We start from the raw sequence: 21,845 nt of genomic DNA on the forward strand, positions 1-21,845 counted from the left end.
CTGGCCAGTGTCAATTAGTCCTGGTGAGATTATTTACTCTGGGGATCCCCCAAAATTCAAGTGTCTGGTTCAGCAAATTGAATGCACAGACCACAATCCATAGGGTCTCCAAGGTAAGGTGCCATCCCTGCCCGCACCACCAGACTCCCTCTGCTCATATTTCCTGTGTCATTGTAACTCTCTGGGATAATGCAAGGGGTAGATATGGTGCTTACGGGAAAGTTTTAGAAAGTTGACAGGGTCTGAACAACAAAGAAATATCTAATCTTTGTACTCTAATAGTCCCTTTCTCTCTGAGTGGGTAAATAGATACTCACATCATCACAGGATGCTCAGGGCCTTACAGACAAAACCCTGCATTGGCTGAAGATCTGTAAGTCAGGTGAAAGCAAATCCTGAGGCAGTAGAGAATGCTCAGCCAGAGTGTTATAATCGTTCGAGGTGTGCCTAGGAGATTGGCCAGGCTTCAACTTGTCAACTAAAGGGCCAGTAATGGCGTGGGCAGAGGAGTGTGTATAATCAAAGACAAGTGAATAGGGAGGCCAGAGACTGAACACTGGAAAAGCTGAGACAAACTGGAGTTGGGCACCCCCATTTTTAAGTTTTCCAGCACTCTAAAATCCCCCCTGTTCTGTAATTGCCTCAAATACCTTATCCTCCACCACCTTCCATTAAGGCACAGCTGAACCAAAACATTCCCGCCCCACTGTTAAAATCCTAACCTCTCAATATTCTGCTTTTTTTTTTTTTTTTTTTTTTTTGAGATGGAGTCTCACTCTGTCACCCAGGCTGGAATGGCTGGAGTGCAGTGGCACAATCTTGGCTCACTGCAACTTCTGCCTCCTGGGTTCAAGCAATTCTCCTGCCTCAGTCTCCTCAGTACCTAGGACTACAGGCATTTGCCACCATGCCTGTATTTTTGTATTTTTAGTAGAGACGGGGTTTCACCATGTTGGCCTGGCTGGTCTTTGGAATTCCTGACCTCAGGTGATCTGCCTACCTCGGCCTCCCAAAGTGCTGGGATTATAGGCATAAGCCACTGTGCCTGTCCAGCCTATTACACTATTAGTCTCACAACACTTGCCTTGACAACAGTCAACAAGTATGTATCAAGCACCTATTACATGCCAGGTATAGTATTAGATACTTTCCTTTCCAACTCCCTTTCTTATTCAACTGGACTCATAGGGACATCCTTAAAGCCATCTCCCACAGCACTCTCAACCTAGCCCCTCAAGCTTCTCCTGCACCTGCCCCAAACAAGGGTCCCCTATGCAACTTCAACAATCCTGCTCTGCAGGTCTCCTTTAATCTGGCACCAATATCCCCAGCCCCCATACTATACATCATACACAACACACACACTCAGAGAAACGGGCCACTAATGTCCTTAAATAATGTTCATGCCTTTTTCCTTAACAAATCATCCTGACCCATCTGTGCTTCCCAACCTGTTCCTGATCAGGAACTTCCTGACTTCCAACTTCTGGTTTCTTGTTCCTGTGTTTAGAAGCACACCTTGCCCATCAAACCTGGCTCAAGCTGCCCCTGTGCTCTCAAACACCATCCAACTGAAACCTGTACTTACCCTGCTTTATGCTCTTATCTAGTGTCTTCCCACCCTTCTCCCTCCTTTCACAGGCTACCTTCCCACTTCCATGCCCCCTCTGGCTCTCTCCTCACCCCTACAGTCTGGTGTCCACCCCACTGGCAGCTCTTCGTGGAGTCACCAATATCCTCCAAGCTGCCAAATTCAGTGGACTCTTACAGTCCTTTCTTGGCCTCTCTGAGGCAATTGACATTGCAGACAACCTCCTTTTTAAAAGGAAATTTACACAAGTAATATGTAAATACATTCTGGTGATACCAAAAGAAAAAAGAAATCAAACCATACCAATGTATATAAAGAGTAAAACTCAGCCTTAGCTGAGTGTCTGGAAGGAAGCCACCACCCCCTACTTCTGCATCCTCCTGCCCCAGACAGAACTATTAGTAACAGATTGCTGTGGACTCTTCAAAGCCTTTTTCTGGCTTGGTTTTGCCAGTAATAAGTTGGGTCATGTCACATAGAATCCTGGCTTGCTTTTTCACTTGACAACATGTATGATATAGTTTAGATGTCTGTCCTCTCCAAATCTCATGTTGAGATAGGGTCCCCAGTGTTGAAGATGGGGTCTGTGGGAGGTGTTTGAGTCATAGGGGTGGATCCCTCATGGCTTGGTGCTGTTTTCTAAATAGTGACTCAGTTTAAAGGGTGTGGCACCTCCCTCACTCTCTCTTGCTCCTGCTCTCACCATGTGATGTACCTGCTCCCGCTTCACCTTCTGCCGTGAGCAAAAGTTCCCTAAAGTCTCCCCAGAAGCCAAGCAGATGCTGCTGCTGCCATGCTTGTATGGTTTACAGAACTGTGAGCCATTTAAGCCCCTTTTATTTCTTTCTTTTTTTTTTTGCCCCTTTTCTTTACAAATTATCCAGCCTTGGCCGGGCGCGATGGCTCACGCCTGTAATCCCAACACTTTGGGAGGCCGAGGCAGGTGGATCACGAGGTCAAGAGATCGAGATCATCCTGGCCAACATGGTGAAATCCCGTCTGTACTAAGAAATACAAAAATTAGCTGGGCCTGGTGGTGCATGCCTGTAGTCCCAGCTACTCAGGAGGCTGAGGCAGGAGAATTGCTTGAACCCGGGAGGCGGAAGCTGCAGTGAGCCGAGATCGCGCTACTGCACTCCAGCCTGGCGACAGAGCAAGACTTCGTCTCAAAAAAAAAAAATTATCCAGCCTCAGGGATTTATAGCAATGCAAGAATGGCCTAACCCAATGCATTAGAGATTTTTAATGTCATCACACATTCGGTCCATCTCTTCTTGATTTGAATTATTCCATAGTGTTTCATTTTACTGATGCTCTATAGTTCATGAAACTCTCGCCCTACTGATGGACCTTCAAGTTATTTCTATTTATTTATTTATTATTATTTTTTAAGACAGGGTTTCACCATGTTGGTCAGGCTGGTGTTGAACTCCCAACCTCAGGTGATCCGCCCACCTTGGCCTCCAAAGTGCTTGGATTACAAGCGTAAGCCACCACGCCTGGCCTTAAGTTATTTCTATGTTTTAATTCTGTAAATTTTGCTGTAGGTTCCCATTTCTAGGACTATAAAATCAAAAAGTATAAATACAAAGAATTTCACACGTAGGATTCTTGTAAGGAAATTGAAGAATATTGAAAACAAAGTTGTAAAAGCAGCCAGAGATTGAAAATAAAAGTTCAGTTAAAGATTTTATTATTTGGCTAGGTATGGTGACTCATGCCTGTAACTCCAGCACTTTGGGAGGCCGAGACAGGTGGATCACCTGAGATCAGGAATTTGAGACCAGCCTGGCCAACATGGAGAAACCCTGTCTCTATTAAAAATACAAAAATTAGCCGGGTGTGCTGGCAGGCACCTGTAATCCTAGCTACTTGGGAGGCTGAGGCAGAATTGCTTGAACGCAGGAGACTGACTTTGCAGTGAGCTGAGATTGTGTTATTACATTCCAGCTTGGGTGACAGAGCAAGACTCTGTCTGAAAAAAAAAAAAAAAGATTGTATCCTCTCACAACTGAATTAGGAATATCAATATAAACTCATGTCTTATTTTTAATATGTATTTTCCAGCTCTGTCCTCTGAAGAAATGACAACCTAGTAGCAATCAGCACACTTAGTGCCCAATTTTGCTCACTAAAAGGAACTAGCGCTCCCTGGAGAAATGGCTGGTGCCAGTTCTAGGGCAAGAAATGGACAAGAGAAACCTGGGAAATCTGGTTGAGCTATAAAGAAAGGAAGTTGTCAGCAATGACTAAGGTCGAGGACACAGGAGGTGGGGTGCAGGGAATCACATCTGTAATCCAAGCGCTTTGGGAGACTGAGGTGGGTGGATCACTTGAGGTCAGGAGTTTGAGACCACTCTGGCCAACATGGCAAAAAAACATCTCTACTAAAAATACCAAAAAAAAAAAAAAAAAAATTAGTCGGGCATGTTGGCTCACACCTGTAGTCCCAGCCACTCAGGAGGCTGAGAAAGGAGAATCACTTGAACCTAGGAGGTAGAGGTTGCAGTGAGCTGAGATGGTGCCACTGTACTCCAGCCTGGGCAACAGAGTGAGACTCCATCTCAAATAAACAAATTATTTAATAAATTAAAAGGACACAGGAATCAACTTGAAGGGACATTTGCTAAAGATGAGATAGTATTAGCAGCATCATAATAAATAATAACTTCATTTTACTGAAAATTTCCATCATTACACATACACACACACTGCCACACCTTATCAATCATAGGATATTAGTTGTGTTTTGGTCAAGTTATTAATAAAGGAAAGTTTCCAGTGGGTGAATTCCAGCTAATAATTAGATAAGGAATGACAGAATTGGAGGGAAACCACCATTTTGCAATCCCTAGTTAAGTAATTGATTAATTTAACACCAAAGCACAACAACCACGCACAATGTACCTCCTAGACTGACATAATAGAAAGTACACAGTGTCACCTGTGACATGTTTTTGCCAAAAAAATACCAAAATAATAAATTAAGGCTCTACATATCAGTATTTATGGGAAATACAGGGGCTGGAGGAAAAAGTAAGATGACACCATGAGGAAGCCAAAATCTGATTGTGGGAAATTCTGCAGGACAAATGGCCTGTTTCAAATCAACAAATAAATATCGTAAGAAAGGGATGGAGAGGGACTGTTATAGCTGAAAGGAGACCTAAAAGACAAAATGCACAGTGTGGACTTTGGATGCTGAGTCCAACAAACCAACTGTAAAAAGGGCTTTTTGGAACAATCAAACTGGCAATGGGGATACTCATCCACTTTTAAACATGCATAAGGAATTAGATATTTAAAAATTAACATAAAAATAAAGTGAAAGGTCCTTATGTCTAAGAAATAAGCTTGGTCCATGAATATATCTGAAATTTGCTTTAAATGCTCCAGTAAAACAAAGAATGCCTGTGAGGAAGGGAGGCAGAATTTAGAGACATTATCAGCAAAATGTCATTAAACTGTTGAAGTTGGATGTGGGGAATGTAGCAGTTCATTATGCTGTTCTCTCTACTTTGGGGTACGTTTATAAAATTTTCCATAAGATTTTTTTTTTAAAAAAGGTAATCAGAAAGAAAAGTTGTATCATCTACAAAGAAACTATTGAACTGACTTTCTCAAAAGTAAGAGTGCAAAACAGAAGATAACAGAATAGGCCAGGCACAGTGGCTCACGCCTGTAATCCCAGAACTTTGGGAGGCCAAGGTGGGCAGATCACCTGAGGTTGGGAGCTCAAGACTAACCTGGCCAACGTGGTGAAACCCTGTCTCTACTAAAAACACAAAAATTAGCTGGGTATGGTGGCACATGCCTGTAATCCCAGCTATTTGGGAGGCTGAGGCACGAGAATTGCTTGAACCTGGGCAATTCTCCAGCCTGGGCAACAGAGTGAGACTGTCTCAAAAACAAAACAAAAAAAAAAAAACAAAAGAAACGAAAGACAACAGAATAACACAGAACTAAGAGAAAGGACTAAGTCTAAGAACTAAGAGAAAATAACTGTCATGCTAGAATCATATATCAGCAAAACCAACTTTGAAGAATTAGGTGAGTTAAGGACATATCCAGATAAACAGAAACTGATTTAGCACCAATAAACCTGTCCTAAAGAACTGCCAAGGACTATTCTTCAGGAAGAAGGAAAATGATCCTATAAGGAATGTCAGAGATTCAAGAAGGAATGGTGAGCAAATCAATTGATAAACATGTAGGTAAACAAATGTTGCTTGTATTGAGTAATTATGGTATCTTTTGACCTTTGTATTTTTTAATCACTTGTTACTGGTATGTAGGAGAACTAAGAAGTAGCAGTTGATCCATAAATATATCTGAAATTCACTTTAAATGCTCCAATAAAACAAAGAATGCCTGTGAGGAGGGGAGGCAGAATATAGAAACACTATTGATTTTTATGTGTTAATCTTGTAGTGGCCACTTAATTATCTTGTGAGTTATAATAGTTTTTCTGTTAACTCTCTTTTCTAGGTACATAATATAGTAACAGCATCTGCAAATAATGATATTTTTAGTTGCGTTTTGGTCAAGTAGTTAATAGAGGAAAGTTTCCAATAGGTGAATTCCAGTTAATATTTCCAAATATATACTTTTTTTTTTGAGATGGAGTCTTGCTCTGTTATCCAGACTGGAGTGCAGTGGTGCAATCTCGGCTCGCTACACCTTCTGCCTCCTGGGTTCAAGCAATTCTCTGCCTCAGCCTCCCAAGTAGCTGGGATTACAGTCACCTGCCACCATGCCTGGCTGATTTTTGTAGTTTTAGTAGAGATGGGTTTTTGCTATGTTTTCCAGGCTGGTCTTGAACTCCTGACCTCAGGTAATCCGCCTGCTTTGGCCTCCCAAAGTGCTGGGATCACAAGGCTCATGCCATGGTGCCTGGCCCAGAATGTATACTTTCTTTTGTCTTCTTGTTTTAGTAGGCCCATCAGTATAATGTTGAATAATAGCAATGATAGTGGGCATTTATGAGTTGGTCTTAGATTTTGTGAGAATGCTTTCACCATTTTACTATTAAGTATGCAATTGATTTCTGATTGTTTCCCTTTGTCATGTTAAGGTTTTTTTCTAATCCTAGCTTGCTAAATTTTAATTAATTCTACTGAAAGCTGAGGTCCTATGTGGTTCAACATAGATATAGAGTCCTATTCAAATATGTGTTATTTGACTTCCAAATAGAAATAAAAAAGAAATTCAATTTATACTCCACTAGAACACACTTTTAAAGACCCATTTGATCTTCCCTCCCAGTTCTCTTTTTCCCTAGAACTGTTTTGGAAAACCTTACACTTTCAAACCCTGAAGCTTTCCTTAAGCCCCAGTGCAGGGACCCCACCCCTGCCCCCACCATGGACTTCCTTTCTTTAACAACCCTCTCAACACACCTGCTTATATTGAATAGTTAAACTTCGCTTCTCTGGCTGAGGGCCCCAGCTTCCCTCCAGCCTCTTAGTTTGTCTCTCTTTTCCCACTTGGGACCATACATCATAAAAGATCCTGGGACAAGACTGGCAAAGTTTCTTTTTTTTTTTTTTTTGAGACAGTTTCACTCTTGTTACCCAGGCTGGAGTGCAATGGCGCAATCTTGGCTCACTGCAACCTCCGCCTCCTGGGTTCAGGCAATTCTCCTGCCTCAGCCTCCTGAGTAGCTGGGATTACAGGCATGCGCCACCATGCCCAGCTAATTTTTTGTATTTTTTAGTAGAGACGGGGTTTCACCATGTTGACCAGGACGGTCTCGATCTCTTGACCTCGTGATCCACCCGCCTCGGCCTCCCAAAGTGCTAGGATTACAGGCATGAGCCACCGCGCCCAGCACAAACTTTCTTTAGAGGGCAGGCAAATGCAGCACTCAGCCACCTTTTTTTATTTTATTTTATTTTATTTATTTATTTATTTATTTATTTAAGATGGGGTTTCACCATGATGGTCAGGCTGGTCTTGAACTCCTGACCTCAGGTGATTCACCCACCTTGGCCTCCCAAAGTGCTAGGATTACAGGCTTGAGCCACTGCGCCCGGCCTTTTTTCTTCTTCTTCTTCTTTTTTTGAGACTGAGCCTTGCTCTGTCGCCCAGGCTGGAATGCAGTGGTGCAATCTTGGCTCACTGCAACCTCCACCTCCCAGATTCAAACTCCTGCCTCAGCCTCCCGAATAGCTGAGACTACCATGTCTGCCACCACGCCCAGCTAATTTTTGTATTTTTAGTAGAGACCAGGTTTTGCCATGTTTGCCAGGCTGGTCTCTAATTCCTGACCTCAAGTGATCCACCCGCCTCAGCCTCTCAAAGTTCTGGGATTACAGGCCTAAGCCACTGCTCCCGGCCTCATCCACTTTTAGACTCTTTGGCCCCTTGCATTCACCACATACTCCCTTGGTTTCTCTCCCACCTCTCTGGAATGTACACCCCCAGTCCCTTTGATGCTGACACTTCCCAGCGCTTCTGCCTTGGGCCCACCTTTATCCTGAAACTTGGGCACTCTCAACCACTTCAGAGCTTGCATGGTTGCACACAAAATAATGATCCCAGATCTAGCCTTTCCCCAGAGCTCCAGAATTATTTGTCTATTGCCAGTACACATTTCCTACAGGATGACCTCAGGACCTCATTTTCCACAAAACCCTACTCCCTTTCCCTGACCGTATCACACGGCCCCTCTCCTGTATTCCTATCCGAGTTCTGGATGTCATCCAGGAGACAAAGGCGGAAGTCAGCTCACCAGGCCCTCACACTTGCTCCCCACACACATGGCTCATCAGAACCTTCCTATCACATCCTAACTCCTATCCCGGTTCCATCCCCGCTGTCACGGTCATTGTACAACAGAGTGCCTCCTACCAGATCTCATCCTCCTCCTGCCTGCTCTCCTGACTGGAGCTTGCCTTGCCTCTGGCCTTACCCTCTGTTCCGCTGCCAGTGGAACGTGCGCCCCTAAGTCCCCAGGCACCTTCTGCAGGGCGCGGCGATGAACCAAGGGCGCCCTCTGCTGCTGTCCCAGAACTCCCACTCCTGCGAGCAGCCCGGCTCCTGGAGGCGCTGCCAGATCAGGGTTCCAACCTGGCGTCTCTCCACGGACTCAGGTCGCTTGGCTCCAACCAGGAAGGCCGCCTCCCGGGTGGGCTGAGAGCAGTGAGGAAGTCGGTCATCCGTCCTTTCCCAGACCCGGGTCATCCTCACTGCTCCCACTCATCCACTAGACGCACACCCTTCCTCCCCTAGCTCACAGCCTAGGGGCACACCTCCCGAAAGCCCCCCACGCCCCTGGGCTCAGCCAGACAGAGCCAATATGAGGGGGGTGCAGCCTGCCGGACCTGGACTCGCCTCGCCTTTGGGTGCTTAGAAGGAGCTGCCCCTTCGGATGCAGCCCTAAGGACATGCAGCTCAAAAGGCGCCCTTCCTCCTGGATGGAAGTAGGGACGCCTGGGGTACAGCATGAGGTCCCACAGCACGTCGCCCTGAAAGCAACCTGGATTTCATTCTCCCGTAGCATCTTAAGGTGTCTTGGGTTCACAGCTCTGCCACTTCCGAGATGGGTCCCATAGCCGCACGGAGAGACAGACAAGTAACACAAGCGAAGATGGTGGAAGCAGGCCAACAGAATCCCTTTTAGTGTCATCCAGAAGATAAAGTCATCCGGACGCAGTGGTTGATTAGTCATTAAATAAATATTAATATTTATTAACTACTCCTGAGTGCCAGGCTGTGTGTGGAGTCTGAGGAAGAGAGGGGAGTCTCCCCCAAGTTTCTAGCCTGAGAAATTGGAATGGAAACAGGGAAGAACAAATGAGAGAGGCTAGGGGTGTGAGATGATGGGTCCTGCGTGGGACAAGCTGAGTATGTGGGGCGTTTCCCAGCAAGGGGCTTATTAGGTGGCTGCTATTCAGGTTAGCACTAGCAGTGACAGCTGGGAGCTGATAGGATCTGTTGGTAGCCCTCGACAGACAGAGGTAACTGAAGCCATGGGGGCAAATGAGCCCCCAGAGAGGGGGTGTAGAGTGAGGAGAGGACGACAGAGCCAAACCCCAAGGTCACTGGCTCTGAAGCATAGGAGCCCACAGGGGAGCAGTTAGACAGGCAGGGAAAGAGTGTGTGACCTGGAAACCCAGGGAGAGTGCTTCGGGAAGGAGTGAGAGGTGGCGTCTCTGAGTAATAAGGGACCGAGAAGCGTCTATTAGCCACAAGGAGATTGAGAGAACACTTCTGCTTAATAGAGGAAGGCAAAAGGTGGAGCAGTGTTCAAGAAAGGTGGAACCAGAGTTTAGGAGAGAAGAAGGGGCAGAGAGCAGTGTTGTTTGTTTTAATGGGAGAGACCCGAGGGGGTTTAATTGCAGATGGGAAGGAACTGGAACCCGTGAGGAGAAGTTGCAGAAGAAGGACAAGAGAAGGGGGATTGAGTAGGTAATATAACATGTGGGCAAAAGTCATATGGTTTAAGATGGAATTATTTACATGTCCAGTAAGGGATTGGTTAGGTCAAATAAATACCTAGCAAGATGAGATTTACTACAAAATAATGGTCCAACTATAAGTAACTAACTGGAACAAACATATCTAATGATATAATTTTAATTTTTTTAATGTTTTATCATACTTTTTTTTTTTTGAGATGGAGTTTCGCTCTTGTTACCCAGGCTGGAGTGCAATGGCGCGATCTCAGCTCACCGCAATCTCCGCCTCCTGGGGTCAGGCAATTCTCCTGCCTCAGCCTCCTAAGTAGCTGGGATTATAGGCACTCACCACCATTCCCAGCTAATTTTTTGTATTTTTAGTAGAGACAGGGTTTCACTATGTTGACCAGGATGGTCTCGATCTCTTGACCTCGTGATCCACCCACCTCGGCCTTCCAAAGTGCTGAGATTACAGGCGTGAGCCACTGTGCCCGACCCGTTTTATCATATTTTTATATCACAAAGTAATACATGCTCATTTCAGGAAAAGTCAGAAAATACCATCAAACAAACGTACATAAAGAACACCCAGAATTCCAGGACGGGGGCAGTGACTCACGCCTGTAATCACCACCACATTTGCTATATTCTATTTGCTAGAATAGAATGTCTATGTGTTATTATTCTATTAGCAAGTCACTAAGTCCAACCCACACTCAAGGGGAGTGGAATTAAATGTCATCTCCTGAAGGGGAGAGTATCATATAAATGTTAGACATTTAAAAACTACCACATACACTTAGATCTTGCCGCTAAAAAAAAAAAAAAAGAAATCTACCACAGCCAGGAACAGTGGCTCATGCCTGTAATGCCAGCACTTTGGGAGGCTGAGGCGGGTAGATCATGAGGTCAAGAGATCAAGACCATCCTGGCCAACATGGTGAAACCCCGTCTCTACTAAAAATACAAAAATTATCTGGGCATGGCGGCGCATGCTGCCTGTAATCCCAGCTACTTGGGAGGCTGAGGTAGTAGAATCGCTTGAACCCAGGAGGTGGAGGTTGCAGTGAGCTGAGATAGCGCCACTGCACTCCAGCCTGGCAACAGAGCAAGACTCTGTCTCAAAAGAAAAAAAAAACCTACCACAACAAAATATCTCTGAGAGAATACATAAGATACTAATAAAATTTGGTTCCTGTAAGGAAAAGAACTGGGTGGCTGGGAGACAGGAAGAAGGAAGGATTTTACTTCGTACTCATTTTATCTTGAGGATTTTTGAGGCTGGGCAGGTGGCTCTTTTGGGAGGCTGACGCGGACAGATAGCTTGAGCTCCTATGTTCAAGACCAGCCTGGGCAACATGGCAAAACCCCATCTCTACACAAAATACAGAAATTACTCAGGCATGGTGGTGCATGCCTGTAGACCCAGTTACTTGGGAGGCTGAGGTGGGAGGATGGCTTGAGCCTAGGAGGCAGAAACTATTGATTTTTTTTTTTTTGGAGATGGAGTCACTCTGTCACCCAGGCTGGAGTGCTGTGGTACAATCTCGGCTCACTGAAATCTCCGCCTCCTGGGTTCAAGCAATTCTCCTGCCTCAGTCTCCTGAGTAGCTGGGATTACAGGTGCATGTTACCACACCCAGCTTATTTTTGTATTTTTAGTAGAGATGGGTTTTCACCATTTTGGTCAGGCTGGTCTTGAACTTCTGACATCGTGATCCACCTGCCTGAGCCTCCCAAAATGCTGGGATTACAGGTGTGAGCCACTATGCCCAGCCAAAAAGTGAATTTTTAACAATGTAAATTTATTAACCAGCCAGAAATAAGTAAATAAATTTTAAATGACTTTGGAATATTTTCTTTTTAAAAAAATTAAATTGGCCAGGCACAGTGGCTCACACCTATAATTTCAGCACTTCAGGAGGCCGAGGCAGGTGGACCACCTGAGGTCAGGAGTTCAAGACCAGCCTGGCCAACATGGTGAAACCCCATCTCTACTAAAAATACAAAAATTAGCTAGGTGTGATGGTGGGCACATGTAATCCCAGCTACTCGGGAAGCTGAGACAGGAGACTCGCTTGAACTCAGGAAGTGGAGGTTGCAGTGATGGAGATTGTACCACTGCACTCCAGCCTGGAACAGAGCGAAACTCTGTCTCTAAATAAATAAATAAATAAATAAATAAATAAATAAAAATGTTATGCCATTCAGCTTGATTTTGGCCAAACTGATTTCAGTCCAGCGTAGTTGCTAAAATGAGACCTTCAAGAGGGTAAGAATGACTGGGGTGGGAGCGTAGAGGATGGGATTCATGTTAAGGGAGAGGAAATTTTGGGGTACAAATTGAAGGTATTTCTTTTTTATGCCGACTTTTATTTGTGAAGTGGGGGCTTTGTGGAGGAAGTGGCATTCAGCTGAACCACAAAGGCTGGGTTAGATTTGGCCTCGCTGAGATGGTGATGGTACTCCTCAGCATGAGCTGAGATGGCGATGTGAGAATGAGAGGGTCACACCAGGGACAGCTGGAGGGTACAGTGCCCACGGGAGGCAGGATGGGCAGGTTGGGCCCCATGCATGGAGGGCCCTGAATGGCAAGTCTGGCATTGGGGCTTTCCTTGGAGACAGTGAAGGCTTTTGATCGGAGTTGTTTAATTAGAGCAGTGTTCTAGTCCAGCAGTGCCCAACCTTTTGGAACCAGGGACCAGTTTTGTGAAGAACATTTTTCCATGGATGGAGGGGTAGGGGGGATGATTCCAGCAGCATGTTACTTGTTTTCTTTTTTGAGACAGAATTTCACTCTCGTTGCCCAGGCTGGAGTGCAATGGCGTGATCTCGGCTCACCTCAACCTCCACTTCCCAGGTTCAAGCAATTCTCTGCCTCAGCCTCCTGAGTAGCTGGGATTATAGGCATGCACCACCACACCAGGCTAATTTTTGTATTTTTAGTAGAGATAGGGTTTCACCATGTTGGTCACGCTGGTCTCGAACTTCTTACCCCAGGTGATCCACCCACCTCGGCCTCCCAAAGTACTGAGATTACAGGCATGAGCCACCACACCCAGCTGCATGGTACATTTATTGTGCACTTTTTTTCTTTTTCTTTTTTTTTGCAGAACCTCAATTTGCAGCAGTTTTTAAAAATTTTTTATTTTTTATTATTTTTTCTTTTTTTCCTAAAAAGAAGCACTTTATTTCTATTATTATTACATTGCAATATATAATGAAATAATTATACAACTCACCATAATGTAGAATCAGTGGGATCCCTGAGCTTGTTTTCCTGCAACTAAACAGTTCCATCTGGGGGTGATGGGAGACAGTGACAGATCATCATGCATTAGATTCTCATAAGGAACAAGCAACCTATATCCCTCACAAGCATACTTCACAATAGGGTTCGTGCTCCTATGAGAATCTAATGCCTCTTATTTGACAGGAGGCAGACCTCAGGTGGTAATGCTACTGACCTACCACTCAACTCCTGCTGTGTGGCCTGGTTCCTAATAGGCCACCAGACCCACACCAGTCAGTAGCCCGGGGTTGGAAACCCCTTCTCTAGGAAGACCAATCTGTGAGCCAAGTGAAGGGCATATTTGGTAAAGTCTAAAGGTCTAAAGATTGTTATAAGACAATCTCAGCTGGGCACGGTGGCTCACGCCTGTAATCCTAGCACTTTGGGAGGCCGAGGTGGGTGGATCACCTGAGGTCAGGAGTTCAAGACCAGCCTGGCCATCAAGGAGAAACCCCATCTTAAAAAAAAAAAAAAAAGACAATCTCAATGAGTAAGAGGGTGCAAGGGCATTGCCACATGCACAGGCTCTAGACTGCTTAGGACCAAATCCTGAATCCATCCTTATTAGCTGTGTTACTGAATCTTCACTATTAAGTGCTAATAGTATTCTTACAAGTTTGTGTGAAATTTACAACTGGTTGGCAATTCTTTTTTTTTTTTTTCTCTGTCCACCGAAGACACAACTGGTTGGCAATTCTTGACACTGCGTGGCACACAGTAAATGGTGAGTAAAAGTTAGCCTGTATTGTTAAAAGCAGCCTAGCCCTAGGGTGGTTGGTGGGAAAAACTTTGGGAAGGAGAACTTTGGGTGACTAGTGGTAGAAGAGAGGGGCAACAGTACATTTATGAATATGGCAGCTCCAGAAACAAAGCTGGGGCAGGCAGGTGAGGAACAGCTCTTGCGGGTAGCAAGATGCTGAGTCGGGTTGGTATTCTTTTGTGTGTGTGTGTGTGTGCGTGCAGTGACTTGGCTCACTGCAACCTCCATCTCCCGGGTTCAGGCGATTCTCCTGTGCCTCCGGAGTAGCTGAGGCTACAGGTGCGTGCCACCATGCCTGGCTAATTTTTGTATTTTTAGTAGAGACAGGGTTTCACCATGTTGGCCAGGATGGTCTCGATCGATCTTCTGACCTCATGATCCACCCACCTCCGCCTCCCAAAGTGCTGAGATTACAGGCATGAGCGACCCGTGCCCGGCCCTTTTTATTTTTTTAGACAAAGTCTTGCTCTTCTCACCCAGCTGGAGTGCAATGGCGCAATTTCGACTCACTGCAACCTCTGCCTCCTGGGTTCAAGTGATTCTCCTGCCCCAGCCTCCCAAATAGCTGGGATTACAGGCACCTGCCACCACATTCAGCTAATTTTTGTATTTTTAGTAGAGATGGGGTTTCATCATTTTGGCCAGGCTGGTCTCAAACTCTTGACCTCAGGTGATTCACCTGCCTCGGCCACCCAAAGTGCTGGGATTACAGGCATAAGCCACCATGCCTGGCCAAAAAGACTATATTTTTTCACGTACACACATACACATATTCAGATACATACACATACACACACAATATATTTAGAAAAATGCAAAGAAAAAGATAATGGAGAGCTAGAAGACTGGGAAATGGACTTGCTCTTTATTTTTATTTTTTGAGATGGAATTTCACTCTTGTCCAGGCTGGAGTGCAACGGTGCAATCTCAGCTCACCACAACCTCTGCCTCCCGGGTTCAAGCCATTCTCTTGCCTCAGCCTTTCAAATAGCTGGGATTACAGGCATGCAACACCACGCCTGGCTAATTTTGTATTTTTAGTGGAGATGGGGTTTCTCCATGTCTGTCAGGCTGGTCTCGAACTCCCGACCTCAGGTGATCCACCCGCCTCAGCCTCCCAAAGTAGTGGGATTACAGGCGTGAGCCACTGTGCCTGGCTGCTCTTTCTTTATTTTAAAATAACTTGATAGCAGTTCGGCGGTCCCGCGGATCTGTCTCTTGCTCCAACAGTGTTTGGACGGAACAGATCCCCGGGACTCTTTCTTCCAGCCTCCGACCGCCCTCCAATTTCCTCTCCAGTTGCAACCTCCGGGACCATCTTCTCAGTCATCTCCTGCTTCCGGGAACCTGCTAACACCATTTTTGTGGTTAGCTCCTTTTTGCCGACCAACCATGAGCTCCCAGATTCGTCAGAATTATTCCACCGATGTGGAGGCAGCCGTCAACCGCCTGGTCAATGTGTACCTGCAGGCTTCCTACACCTACCTCTCTCTGGGCTACCATGTCGACCGCGATGATGTAGCTCTGGAAGGCGTGAGCCACTTCTTCCGCGAAGTGGCCGAGAAGCACGAGGGCTACGAGCGTCTCCTGAAGATGCAAAACCAGCATGGCGGCCGCGCTCTCTTTCAGGACATCAAGAAGCCGGCTCAAGATGAGTGGGGTAAAACCCTGGATGCCATGGAAGCCACCATGGCCCTGGAGAAAAATCTAAACCAGGCCCTTTTGGATCTTCATGCCCTGGGTTCTGCCCGCACGGACCCCCCATCTCTGTGACTTCCTGGAGAGTCACTTTCTAGATGAGGAAGTGAAAATCATCAAGAAGATGGGTGACCACCTGACCAACCTCCGCAGGCTGGCCGGCCCACAGGCTGGGCTGGGCGAGTATCTCTTTGAAAGGCTCACTCTCAAGCACGACTAAGAGCCTACTCAGCCCAGCCACTTATGAAGGGCCTTTGCAAAATAACAGGGCTTCTGCCTAAGCCTCTCCCTCCAGCCACTAGGCAGCTTTCTAACTACCCTTACAAGCCTTGGACCAAATGGAAATAAAGCTATTTGAAGCAATAATAATAATAATAATAATAAATAACTGAGGCTAGGTGCTGTGGCTCACTTTGGAAGGCCAAGGCAGGCAGATCACCTGAAGTCAGGAGTTCAAGACCAACCTGGCCAACATGGTGAAACCTTGTCTCTACTAAAAATACAAAAAAAAAAAAAAAAAAAAAAAAAAAAAAAAAAGTCAGGCGTGGTGGTGCATGGCTGTAATTCCAGCTACTCGGGAGGCTGAGGCAGGAGAATCACTTGAACCCAGAAGGCAGAGATTGCAGTGAGCTGAGATCAGACCACTGCACTCCAGCCTGGGTGACAGAGCGAGACTCTGTCTCAAAAATAAATAAAATAAAATAAATAACTGGTATGTTAAAGTGCTGGGATTATAGGCATGAGCTACCATGACTAGCTGAAAATGCATATTCTTTTTTTTCTTTTTTTTTGAGATGGAGTTTAGCTCTTGTTGCCCAGGCTGGAGCAAAATCAATGGCACGATCTCAGCTCACCACAACCTCCGCCTCCCGGGTTCAAGGGATTCTCTTATCTCAGCCTCCTAAGTAGCTGGGATTACAGGCATCTGCCACCATGTCCAGCTAATTTTGTATTTTTTACTAGAGACAGGGTTTCTCCATGTTGGCCAGGCTGGTCTTGAACTCCGGACCTCAGGTGATCTGCCCGCCTCAGCCTCCCAAAGTGCTGGGATTACAGGTGTGAGACATTGCACCTGGCCCGAAAATGCATATTCTTATAAAACCTGTACACCAATGTACATATAGCAGCTTTATTTATAATAGTCCCCAGCTGGAAACTACCCAATATCTGTCAACTGATAATGAGTGAATCAACCATAGAACATATAGACAATGGAACACTACCCAGCAATAAAAAAGGAACAAATTATTGATAAATGCAATAATAAGAACGATTCTCAAATGCATTGAGTCAATGCAGACTCAAAAGGCTACATGCTGTAGCATTCTACTTAGATGATATATTTTTTTTTTTTTTGAGATAGAGTCTTGCTCTGTCGCCAGGCTGGAGTGCAGTGGTGCAGCCTCAGCTCACTGCAACCTCCGCCTCCCAGGTTCAAGTGATTCTTCCGCCTCAGCCCCCGAGTAGCTTGGACTACAGGAGTGTGCCAAACCCTCAGCTAATTTTTGTATTTTTAGTAGAGACGGGGTTTCACCATGTTGGCCAGGATGGTCTTGATGTCTTGACCGCGTGATCCACCCGCCTCAGCCTCCCAAAGTGCTGGGATTACAGACGTGAGCCACTGCACCTGGCCAGATGACACTTTTGGAAGAGGTGAAACTATAGGGAAGGAGAGCAGATGAGTGGTTGCCAGGGCTTAGGGGTGGAGGTGCAGTTGACTGAAATGAGACAGTAAAGGAAATTTGGGGGGAGCCTGAAATTATCTTATATCTTGATTTTGGTAGTGGCATAGGGCTCTCCGCATTTGTCAAAGCTCATAACCCTGTACACCAGGAAGAGTGAATATTACTGTGTTCAAATCTTAACGCTGCGGTTACTTCTCTGGTTCTTTGTTTCCCACCCTAGCATTGTTTATGCCAAATTAGGCAATTTCAAAAGAAGGAAAATGGCCTTTTCCAAGGTATACTTTTAATATTCTGGAAGCTGTTTTCTAAATAGATAGCATCATGCCCTAATATTCAGAAGATGAGGAAGTTGAAGGTGCTGGCCATGGGGCTCAGTGATGGTGGAGAGAGGCCTGGCTCTGGGTGTGCATGGAGAAGAGACCTGTGTTAGGGGAAGGCTTTCGGGAAGGGGTACATTAAGGATGCTTTTCAGTGGGGCCAGAGAGGGGCGGAGGGAAATGGGAGGCTGCCGGGGATGCAGAGCCCTGTGGAGGAGGCAGCCTTGGCCACAGGCAGGAGCCGTGCACCTGGAAGAGGTGTGGAGGGAAGGAAGGGGAAGATAGGGTGGCACAGAGAGGGTGGAAAGAGCTGTCCCTGGGTCTACAGGGCTCAGTTTGTCTCCTGCCCCGCCCCATAGGGTCAGGGGAAGGGTAGGCCTGGCTCGAGGGCCAGTGATGGCAGAGATAGGCCTGGCTCCTGCGGGGTGGGGTGAGAAGGAAAAGTCAGGGGGTAGTGGCCAGGCCACAGGCCGCAGGGCTCAGGACTCAGTCACCAGGGAGTGGGAGTTGGGAGTCGTGGCTTATCAGCCCCATCAGAGCCTGCCATACCCCACCCTCCCCTCACCCTCACCACCCCTCACTCCCATGGCTCCAGCCTACTGCTTGCCTAGGGCAGAGGGTGGAAATGGGCTCTCCAGGGTTTCATTCATTTCTGCAGTTAATTGACCCCTAATGCACTTCCCAATGCCATGCCACCTCCACAGAGGGTAGAATCAGAAGGGAAAGCAGTCTAATGATAGCTTGTTATTACTTACCGCTGGCTCTGAGGCGCTCAGCTCCGGGCTCTGCATGTATTGGCTCACTTTGCCTTTACAGCTCCTTGAGAGAAGGAGGTATTATTATCTATGCCCGTTTCACAGATGAGGAAACAGACAAGGGAGGTTAAGGAACTTGCCCAAGGCCACACAACTAGTAGTAAGGACTTGGGTTTTGAACCTGGGTGTGATTAGCTTCCATTCTTGACTGGGCTACACTAGCGGAGAAGGAGGTCTGGGCCTCTCATCCAGAGTGCCTTGGGTTCCTGTTTTCCTATTTGGGTGCCATCTCAAATGCTTTCCAGTTCAGGAGCACTGTGGAGGTGGGCTGGCAGATAGGCAATGGTTCAATTCTGGTTTATAAGTGTTTTAAAAAATAAGCCTCAGGGGTTCCCTTTCTCGGCTTTGGACCCCCCCATCTGTACAGGAGAGCTTCTTCTTTCTCCCTTCCCCCTTCTTTTTGCCTACTAAACTCCCTGCTCCTTAAAACTAGAAAAAGAAAAGATAAGCCTCTGGGCTGGCACCTGGATTGGTGGGAAATGAAGCCGGCACTGCCACCCGGTGGTCACGTCTGGAAGGACCCCTCTTCCCATTCCTTCAGGGACTTGAGGCTGAAAAGACTTAAGGGATTCCCTCCTGACCTGTTGGGTCCCTGACAGCTTGATGGTCAAACCTTTCCCAAGAGGGCCCAGAGCCCCATTAGTTGAGGCAGTTTCTCCAAACTGCTGTCTGGAACCCATTAATGCTCATGAAATCTATTTAGTAGGTCACAACCAGTATTTTTAGCCCGGGTGCAGTGGCTCAAGCCTATAATCCGAGCACTTTGGGAGGCCGAGGCAGACGGATCACTTGAGGCCAGAAGTTTGAAACCAGCCTGGCCAACATGGTGAAACCCCACATCTACTAAAAATTGCTTGAACCCAAGATGCAGAGGTTGCATTGAACTGAGATTGCACCACTGCACTCCAGCCTGGGTGACAGAGTGAGACCTTGCCTCAAAAATAAATAAATACATACACACACACATAAAGAAAGTCATAACCAGTATTTTTTTTGTTTTTGAGTCAGAGTCTCGCTTTTGTGTCCCAGGCTGGAGTGCAATGGTGGCATGATCTTGGCTCACTGCAATCTCCACCTCCTGAGTTCCAGTGATTCTCTCATCTCAGCCTTCTAAGTAGCTGGGATTACAGGCATCCGCCACCATACCTGGCTAACTTTGTTTTATGTTTTTAGTTGAGACGTGGTTTCACCATGTTGGCCAGGGTGATCTCAAACTCCTGACCTCAGGTGATACGCTCGCCTCTACCTCTGAAAGTACTGGGATTATAGGCATGAGCTGCCGCACCCGGCCACAACCAGTATTTTTAAAGGGAAAATTAGAAAATACCAGGGTGCATGATGTATACTAAATGCAAGCATTATTTACTGGAAAGTCTGTTTCAAATACAAAAATATAAGTATGCATGTGTATACTGGGATCTGATGAAAATCTATTTCTTACTGTGATTTCAGGCAAAAATGATAGAAAAATATTGATTCAAGAATCTAAACTCCTTAGGGTTAAGAATGTATTTTCCAGCGCCGGACGCTCCCAGACAACCGGTCTTGCTCGTACCATTTGCAGAATCTTCTCACTCCTCCCGAGCTCCCCTCCTTGCTCCTGTCCGGGCATGGGCCGCGCCAAGCCCAGTCCCAGGCCGCCAGGCAGCGTGCCGCCCGCTCCCTCAGGCACTCGGGTCCGGCCTCCGCGCTCTGGCCCTAGCCGCTCTCCGGCGCTCGGATCCCCCACGGGCCAGAACACGCCTAGCACTCCCGGACGGTTCCAGTCCCCCTTCTCCGTCGAGGCCATCCTGGCGAGGCCCGACCCCCTCGCGCCGGCTGCCTCCCCGCTGTCGAGCTCCGCCTGCGCCCACCAGAACCTCTGGACAGCTCCTTCTCCGTGCACTGCCCAGGGTCTGTCCTGGCCGTGCCGGGCATCGTGGCCGCCTGCCTATCTGAGCGTGAGTCTCTGCCCGCTGTGCTGCCCGCGCCCCGTACCAGGGCCGCGCGTGGCTCCCGTCTGCGGCCTGCGGGGCCTCCGCGTCACAGGCTTGGAGCTGGCTCATTGCTCAAGACTCTGGGCCTTCCCAGGCTGGGCCCCAGCGGAGGACCTACAGGACACAGAGAGACAGCAAAAGAGAGTCCGAACTATGTTTAACTTGGAGCAGCTGGAAGAGTTGGAGAGAATGTTTGTAAAACAGCACAATCTGGTGGGGAAGAAGAGAGCCCAGCTGGCAGCTCGGCTTAATCTTACAGAGAACCAGGTGAGAGTCTGGTTCCAGAACCGCAGGGTGAAGTATCAGAAGCAGCAAAAGCTGAGGGCAGCAAAAGCTGCTGCCGAGGTTGCCTCCCCGGATGAGCCTTCGAGCAGCTCCAGTGCCAGCATCCAGAGTGATGATGCCGAGTCAGGAGTGGAGAGCTGAGGATTGCGACAGAGGCCCTGGCCAGGCTGCCTGGCTAGTTGCTCCTGAGCTCTCTGCCTCAAACCTCAACAAATAGTCTCCTCAACCAGAGGAATCTAAGTTGTCAAGCAGGGACCCCCTTTTTTATATATCCATACCCCTGGAAACTGGAATAATAAAATGATTGGAGGTACAGAAAAAGGAAAAAAAGAAAAAAAGAATGTATTTTCCGCCGGGCATGGTGGCTCATGCCTGTAATCCCAGCACTTTGGGAGGCCAAAGTGGGTGGATCACGAGGTCAGGAGTTCAAGACCAGCCTGGCCAAGATGGTGAAACCCCGTCTGTACTAAAAATATAAAAATCAGCTGGGCTGCCAGGTGTGGTGGCTCACGCCTGTAATCCTAGCACTTAGGGAGGCCAAGGCGGGTGGATCACCTGAGGTCAGGAGTTCAAGACCAGCCTGGCCATCACGATGAAACCCCATCTTGAAAAAAAAATTAGCTGGGCATGATGGTGGGCACCTGTAATCCCAGCTACTCAGGAGGCTGAGGCAGAGAATTGCTTAAACCCGGGAGGCGAAGGTTGCAGTGAGCCGAGATTGTACTACTGCCTTCCAGCCTGGGTGACGGAGTGAGACTCCATCTCAAAAAAAAAAAAAAAAAAAAAAAAAAAAAAAAAAAAAAAAGTCCTAACTCGCACATGCTCCTCTATGCCATTTTTTAAAAACATGGTTGTTTCTTTTTTTACTTTAATATTCCCCACTGTATGTGGAGAAATAGGAACACTTTTACACTGTTGGTGGGAGTGTAAATTAGTTCAACCATTGTGGAAGACAGTGTGGCTATTCCTCAAGGATCTAGAAATAGAAATTCCATTTGACCCAGCAATCTCATTACTGAATATG

General features: G+C 46.8%; 1 protein-coding gene and 1 pseudogene across 1 annotated transcript; both read left to right on the plus strand.

Annotated features, from left to right (window-relative positions):
- Nucleotides 1-15,416: 15,416 nt before the first annotated feature.
- On the plus strand, nucleotides 15,417-16,082 carry LOC105733285 (ferritin light chain-like; annotated as a pseudogene).
- A 4,088-nt stretch (nucleotides 16,083-20,170) lies between these two features.
- NOTO (notochord homeobox) lies at nucleotides 20,171-20,970 on the plus strand. The gene has a single exon (XM_012475614.3). It carries the CDS (start codon nucleotides 20,171-20,173, stop codon nucleotides 20,960-20,962), a length of 792 nt encoding a protein of 263 aa, XP_012331037.1. The 3' UTR covers nucleotides 20,963-20,970.
- The last annotated feature ends 875 nt before the right edge of the window (nucleotides 20,971-21,845 follow it).

This window comes from Aotus nancymaae, unplaced genomic scaffold (genome assembly GCF_030222135.1).
Source record: "Aotus nancymaae isolate 86718 unplaced genomic scaffold, 86718_ANA_hifiasm-v0.15.2.pri h1tg000057l, whole genome shotgun sequence".
NCBI lineage: Eukaryota > Metazoa > Chordata > Mammalia > Primates > Aotidae > Aotus > Aotus nancymaae.

What these genes read in the sequence shown, in the direction of transcription:
- NOTO (XM_012475614.3), top strand. Translation starts at nt 20,171, where the DNA reads ATGGGCCGCGCCAAGCCCAGTCCCAGGCCGCCAGGCAGCGTGCCGCCC.